The sequence below is a fragment of the Microtus oregoni genome, unplaced genomic scaffold, assembly GCF_018167655.1.
Source record: "Microtus oregoni isolate MIOR12 unplaced genomic scaffold, Mior012 000000F_ref0000247, whole genome shotgun sequence".
NCBI classification, from domain to species: Eukaryota; Metazoa; Chordata; class Mammalia; order Rodentia; family Cricetidae; genus Microtus; species Microtus oregoni.
This window is the reverse complement of record NW_024543059.1, coordinates 45,031,003-45,037,805: the sequence shown is the minus strand read 5'-3', so window position 1 is coordinate 45,037,805 and position 6,803 is coordinate 45,031,003. Positions and strand designations below refer to the sequence as shown.

At 56.0% G+C, this 6,803-nt stretch overlaps 1 protein-coding gene across 3 annotated transcripts; it reads right to left on the bottom strand.

The window, feature by feature from the left end:
• Window positions 1–2,270: 2,270 nt before the first annotated feature.
• Window positions 2,271–6,388, bottom strand: Spib (Spi-B transcription factor). 3 transcript variants are annotated; one of them, XM_041657141.1, is made up of 6 exons: window positions 6,363–6,388; window positions 5,604–5,631; window positions 4,385–4,460; window positions 3,906–4,135; window positions 3,475–3,607; window positions 2,271–2,899 (listed from the first exon to the last, which is right to left on the bottom strand). In XM_041657141.1, exons 1-6 carry the CDS (start codon window positions 6,383–6,385, stop codon window positions 2,601–2,603), a joined length of 789 nt encoding a protein of 262 aa, XP_041513075.1. In that variant the 5' UTR covers window positions 6,386–6,388; the 3' UTR covers window positions 2,271–2,600. The 3 variants fall into 3 exon arrangements, with proteins under 3 accessions (XP_041513075.1, XP_041513093.1, XP_041513083.1); XM_041657159.1 differs by having other exon boundaries at window positions 4,385–4,457; window positions 6,363–6,385; XM_041657149.1 differs by lacking the exon at window positions 6,363–6,388 and having other exon boundaries at window positions 4,385–4,457; window positions 5,604–5,684.
• Between the last annotated feature and the right edge of the window lie 415 nt (window positions 6,389–6,803).

Here is a 6,803-nt window from a genome sequence, read left to right as displayed (position 1 = left end):
CGAGTCAGGAGTTTTCTAGAAACCAGAGCCGCGAGAGAGAGTCCGGTTTCCCCGCGTAGGCAGGACGGGTGCCTGCCGGGGGAAGGAGGTCTTGGTGTTCCTCCCGCCCTGCCCTGGTGCGGGCCCCCTGGGAGTGGCCTGGCCGACTGCCGGTCACCGGCCGGGTGCAGAGAGGCCGGGAAGGCCTTGGAGGGCTGCCCGGGCCGACTCCTTCCCAGCACCAGAGAGTGGAGGAAGTAAAGACAAGGAGAGAGGCTTAGGGTAGTACCACAGGTGTGACCGGCCCAGAAGGGATCAGAGGAAAGGATTGGGTCAGGGTCCAGGGGAACCAAGACAAGCTGCCTCCCTTTTTCTCTTCCTGCGCCCCTCCCTCTCCTCCATTGTACAAAATCCCCGAAGCTGGAAACTTGCCCGCCTCTGGGGGCACTAAGCCAACCAGTAGGCAGCCTTCCTTTGACGCCTTTGGCTGCCCCGCAAACTTCCATCTCACTCTCGAAGGAGCAGGCAAGTTGCACAGTGACCCAGGATCGTGGCACGCCCCATACCCCGGAATTCCAGAGGCTGAACAAAAAGAGAGGGGGATTGGTGTGACTTTGAGGTCAGCCTGAACTACAGTGTAAGAACGCTCCTATCTTAAAAAAAAAAAAAAAAACGAACACACCAAAGCCAAAAGCCTGAAATGGAGGAGTGGACGGAAAGAAGAGCTGGGAAGCCCAGTGATTTCACCATTCAAGACCTAGCCTGGCCTACTGCCATGGTACCTCCGCCTTCTCTCATCTACCCCCTCACTGCAGCTACCCTCAGCCTCAGTACCAGCCAGGTCCTGTAGTGAGGCAGCCCAGAGCCTGATGAAGGGTCCCAGCACAGCTGTAAACTTTATTTAGGATTTTATTTATTATCCATGTATAGTGATGTTGTCTTTTGAAGAAAGAATTCTATTTGGTGCCAGCTTGTCCTTGGTCACATGAATATCTTCCATGATTCTTCTTTCCCGTCCTGGTGACCCAGAGGTGAGTTAAGGTGTGTCCCAGGTTCATCAGGGTTGTAAGGAGGCCCTCTTCCTCCTCTTTCTCAGAGGGACCTAGGCCTGGGTGGCCCAGCCTGCTCAGGCTCAAAGCCTTGGGTTCTGATTCTGCTTTGGGGCCCAATGAGAACCTCACAATTGGAGCCAGGTTGGCCTACAGCTGGCTGTATCCAGCACTTCAAAAGACTGGGCCGGAACAGGCAGCTGAGCGTGGTCACGGGGTGAGACAGCAGGCACTGGGAAGGGACTGGTCCCGGCCTCTGCACACAGAACATCTGGCCAGAGGTCTAGACTGTGGGAGAGCTCCCTAGTCTGAAAGCTCACTGTAGAGTGCTTTTCTCTGCAGACAACACCTGCAGGGACTTAATTTGCCTGCCTTGTGGGTGGGGGGTGGCCAGCTTTAGAAGCCTGGCTAGTGATGGCGTGGGGTAAGCGGGGTGTGGTGGAACATGTTCAGAACCCTAGCGCGCTGGACACCGAGGCAGGAAGACTGTTATGAGTTTAAAGCCAGCCTGGCCCACACAGACTTATGAAAAAGAAAAGAAACAGGCTCGTGATGGTGCCAGGATCTGAGCACTCTGGCGGAGGCAGGAGCTCGAGGGAGGAGCTCAAGGCCATCCTCAGCTTCGTGGCACGTTCAAGGCCAGCCTGAGCTACCTGCCACCCAGTCTCAAAAATAACAGGCGCTGGCCTTGCCACACCCCCCAGACTGGCCAGGGGCTAGAATGATCCTGACATACAACACAGGTGGCCCCTCAAACAAGAGAGTCAGTATGTGACCTCAGGGCAGCCAGGAGCCTAGGATGTTGGAGAGCTTCCCATATGACAAAGGACCCCAGAAGGCTTCAGTCCCACCCCCACCCTCTCCAACAAGTCATCTCAGATCCCAGAGGGTCCCAAGGGATGGCTGAGGCAAGAGGATCACCACAAGCTTGAAGACAGCATGGACTACACAGTAAAACCTTGTCTCAAAAAAAGAAAAGGCCTGGTATGGTGTTGTGCCCCTGTAATACCAGCACTTAGGAGACTGAGGCAGGAGGATTGTCGCAAGTTGGGGGCCACCCTGAGCTAAATAGTGAGACCCTGTTTCAAACAAAGTCATGGATGGACACAGAGAAAAGTCATAGATGGCACAGGGTTCTCAGAAGGCTCCAGACATAAAGACATAACTAGATCTCAGATCTGAGCAGGGCCTCAGGGCAGCACAGAGGGACCCGCACCCACCCACCCAACACACACACACAAACAAGGTTTGGGGGCTGTAGACAGCGCCACCTGCTGGTGCAATGACGTGTGTGATCACAGGGCTCGCAGCAAGTACCAATGTGGATTCCGGAACTGCAAACACCACCAGGAGACCCCGCAGAGAAACCTGCCATTCTAGGAGCAAGTAGAATGACCAGTGGGTCGTGAGACACTCCCCTTTAACACGACCATCCTGGGGAATCCCATACATGGCACGGGGGACGCTGGGGAGGCCCTGGTGAGACCTGAGGACCCTGGCAGCCTACTGCCCCCATACGGGGCTCCATGGACACTAGGGCCTGGGGGCTAGAAAGGGGTCGTAGCGGGGCGCTCAGGCGCGCCGGGTAGTTGGCAGCAGCGCGCTGTCGAACTGGTAGGTGAGCTTGCGTTTGACCTTGCGGATTTCGCCTGTCTTGGCATAGTTGCGCAGTGCACGCGCCAGCTTCTGGTACGTCATGCGCTTGCGGTTGCCCTTCTGCTGGCCCCAGCGGCGAGCCAGCAGCTCCTTGTGCTTGGAGGAGAACTGGAAGACTCCGGCACCCGGCTCCACCCACCACACGCACTCGCGCATGTCCCCGCGCAGCAGCAGTCCCAGCAGGAACTGGTAGAGGCGCAGTTTCTTGCGGGCACCTGTAGGGTATTAGGTATCCACGTTACGAGGGGAAGTCCGTTGATGGGACCCCCCCCCCAAGTCTACAGTCCCCTACAATTGAGTCAGGCCTGGTTGATTCGAACCTAGTTATTCTAACTATTCCAGAGACTGAGAAAGGGCATCACAAGTTCAAGGCCAGCCTGGGCAACTTAGTTGAGACTGTCTTTTAAAAGTAAAAAGAGGGCTGGGGTATGGCTTGGTGATCGAGCGCCTTGCCTAGAATCCCCAAAGTGAGGAATTAGGGTGTGAGGATGTATAAAATAGTAGGTTTTATACAGGAAACTGTTGTCCAATAGAAAATAACTTGACAGAGGTACGAGGAGAGGGTAACTGATTGGGAGTAGCTCTCTCTTGCTGTTACTGTGGTTTGGTGCACAATGGAAACCAGGGCACAGAGAGGATGGTGCCCTTGGCCAAGGTCATATAGCCAACAAGTAGCAAGGATCTGGGAACTTCCTTGGGAGCCGTTAGTACGTACTTAGGGAACCTTGGTTCCTTCAGGCCCTCCCCTGACCCACAGTCAGCGTCCCCACCAATTTACCACCCCACATACCTGCCTCCGTGCCAGCCAAGAGGGCCTCATCTGACTCGCTGTCTGAGACCTCCAGGGCAGGGCTGTCCAGCAGAATGTCTTCTTCCTCTGACAGCACAGGGCTGGGGTACGGGGTAGCCAAGGGGCCCAGAGTCTGTGGGAGACCAGGGTCACCTCTACATCACTCCCTCATTCTCCGACCCCCCCCCCACCTCTGCAGCCCTTACTATCTTCCTGTACAGTGTGGACACTGGCCTTGGTTATCTCAATACACAGAGAAGTTAAGGCAGTTGCCCAAAACTACACAGTCAGAAGATGACATGGGTCCAGGAACTACCTCAGAAGGGCGTCCTTGTATCCCCCACCCAGGTACAGTCCAGAAGTTCATTTCAGAGAGTTGCATAAGAAATACGAGGTGGGAAGTCTTCCTCCAAGCAATTCCTGCCCCTCACCTGGCTGACAAAGTCCTCTGAGGGGTACACCTGGAGGCCAGGCCCTGGAGCCTCCAAGCTCGAGGCTGGGTCAAGGGTCCCCACGGGGCCGTAGGCAGAGGGGCCGAGACCATGACCGTAACAGAGCTGCACAGCCTGAGAGTGGGCAAAGGCAGTCGTAGCGGGGTCGAAGACTTCATAGGGGGTGATGGCGGAGGCAGGTGGGGCCTCTGTCCAGCCCCATGTGGAGTCTGAAAGAAGGGTCGGAGCCAGTAATCGAAGGTGGTCAGAAGACAGGCACCCTCAAGATCCCACACAGAGGGGCCTTTGTAAGCTGTGCAAATCTCCGACCCCAGAATTTGCATGGGGGAGCAGATGGACTGGGACGGGTAGGGAGGTGGCTTGTGGAGGGGCTGCCATGATGAGGGAGCGCTCCTGTAGACCTCACCCCCTCCCCCGCGTGAAGGGAGCCCAGGGTGCTAGGAAGCTGGGTCACTCACCAGGACCCCCATCTGAATCTGGGTAACTGAAGGGCTTGCAGCTGTCCAGGTCATAGAAGACACCTTCTGGGTACTGCTGGGGTGAAGACAGAGTCATCCCAGACCTCAGAGACTCCCCACTCCCCAGCCTTTGGGACACTGACAGCTGAGAGGAAGGACAGAAACAAACAGAGACAGACTCCGAATCCCTGAAGAAGGGACACCCAGAAGCTAGCGTCTGCCATGGCTGTGACCCTCAAGGAACCCTAGTAGTTCCCAGTGTACAACTGGTACCTAGGAACTCGCTCTGTAGCCCAGGCTGGCCCAGAACTTGAAGCGGTGTTCACCCTGGGGTGACAGGCATGCACACCTTCTCTAGCCCAGGACACCAGTTCATCTCAAGAAGCGTGTGTTGTTACAGCCACAGCCACTGTAAGAGCAGTGCAAATGAACTCTGAAGTTCCTGCAGATGACTCCCGCACACCCTCCTGCTCACGCAGGCAGATGGAGCAGCCCAAGGCTGTAGGGTTTACTGGTGGGTGGCCAACCATGCAGCAAAAAGGACAGGTACCTAACACGCTGTGGGTGGGAAGAGGGCAGGCGCCCAGAAGACCTATGCACAAATCATTTACAACTTCAAATGAATCAGTGTAACATACTGGATGAGATCACGTAGGGATACCAGCGAATGTTCTAGAATGATGGGATTTTTCTAATCTGGGTCTATTAATGGCTACAACAGTGTACACAATGAGGACACTCCCTGATACACACACGATACATCAGTTTTAAACAACCAACAGCAGGTATCTTACAGGTATAATCCTCAGCACTCTGAAGACTGAGGCAGGAGGATCACGAGTTTGAAAACAGAGCTACGTTGAGAGATCCTGTCTCAAAGCGAAACAAAAAAGTCCAACAAAACTCAAAGAAGTGGGGACTTCTTTCTACCACAGAAAAGGTCTCGTTGTGTTGAGAGTCAAGTGTTGAGGAACATAGTTGGTGTCCTCGATCCTACAGTTAAAAGATGTAAGATCCGTAACCCCAACACGGGACTGTACACAGAGAACATGAACTAGACAGGTACACAAGGTCAACGAAGTAGCCTCAAGTCACAGATGAGGTGGGGACGGGGGTCTGGGGAGACAGAGACTGGAAACTGAGGCAGAAGTAGATCTTAGTGAGGTCCGCCCTGCAGGCCACACAGGCACCCCCCACCCTCCCCAGGGCTCAAACTCACCAAACAGCTCAAATGTGGGCCGTCCAGCCTGGTTGGGGAGAGACACAGGGGCATGTCAGGGCTGCCCTCAGCCACCTGAGCCTCAAAGTGGTTGTGGGGCCCACAGGGGAGGTGGTGGCAGCTGTGATCACCACAGCTCTGCAGTCTGCTGGCTGTCCTTGTGTGCGCCCAGCCTTCCCACAGTCACCCCCACAGCCCCATTAGGACAGGAAGTAGGGGGCGGGTGCCAGGCAAATGTCCCCCACTACCCTTGGGATTTGCATGCACACTGTGGGGGAGACAAGGAAAGTAAGAGGGAGAAAGTCCCCAGCTGCCTGGGGACAGGGTGGCCAGAGAGCTTGGTTTGAGTGTCTTCGCAAGTCCTGCTGAGACCAGAGGAAGCAACGCACTGAAGAGCAGGGCTAGAAACAGACTGAGGGAGAGAGCAAAGGCATGGCCGCCAGGGTAGCGCCAGGAGCCGGGCGGAACAGTTAGACAGGAGGAAATAGAAACAGACAAAACTCAAGGGGCAGAGAGCGCCAGAAATAAAGCGATAGAGAGGACAGATGGCACACCTGGGGAGACCGGGGCAGGATGGGGGTGATAGTCTCCAGAACATGCCATCTTTGGAAACCTGTCTAGGAAGACAGAGTTGATGGGAGAACTGTCCTCTGCAGACGGTGAGGCCACCCCTTACCACCTGCCTTGGGGGGGGGGGCACAGCTGAGGGTGCTGATGGGGTGGGGGTCCCAAGTACAGGTTTGGGGATTACCCACTTACTGTGCAGCCTCCAGAGCAAGCATGGTGGTTCAGGGCAGGCTGGGCTGGCTCTGGCCACTACTCCTATATATACTTTGGCCCAGCCCCCACCCCCCCCAGGGGCGGGCCACGGGGGCCCTCCTCAAAAATCCCCTCGGGGAGGGGTCTGGATTGCACAACCCTCTGGTCACGTGGCAGGGAGGGTGGGCCTAGGAGCCATCTGGATTTGGGGTTCCCCACCATTGGGGATGGAGGGCTGACACAAGGGTGGAGAGAGAAGTTGCTGAGAAAGGGCAAAGACATGAGGGGCTGCAGGCCCTGGGAACAGGATGCCACAGGAAGGAGCCAAGGGTGACCAGGGCGAGATGACACGGGGCAGTGAGGCCCAGGAACAGCTGTGAGGACAGGGGATCTCCCAAGAGCCGTGGGGAAGCCCAGGCAGACCGACCACCAGGACCCCAT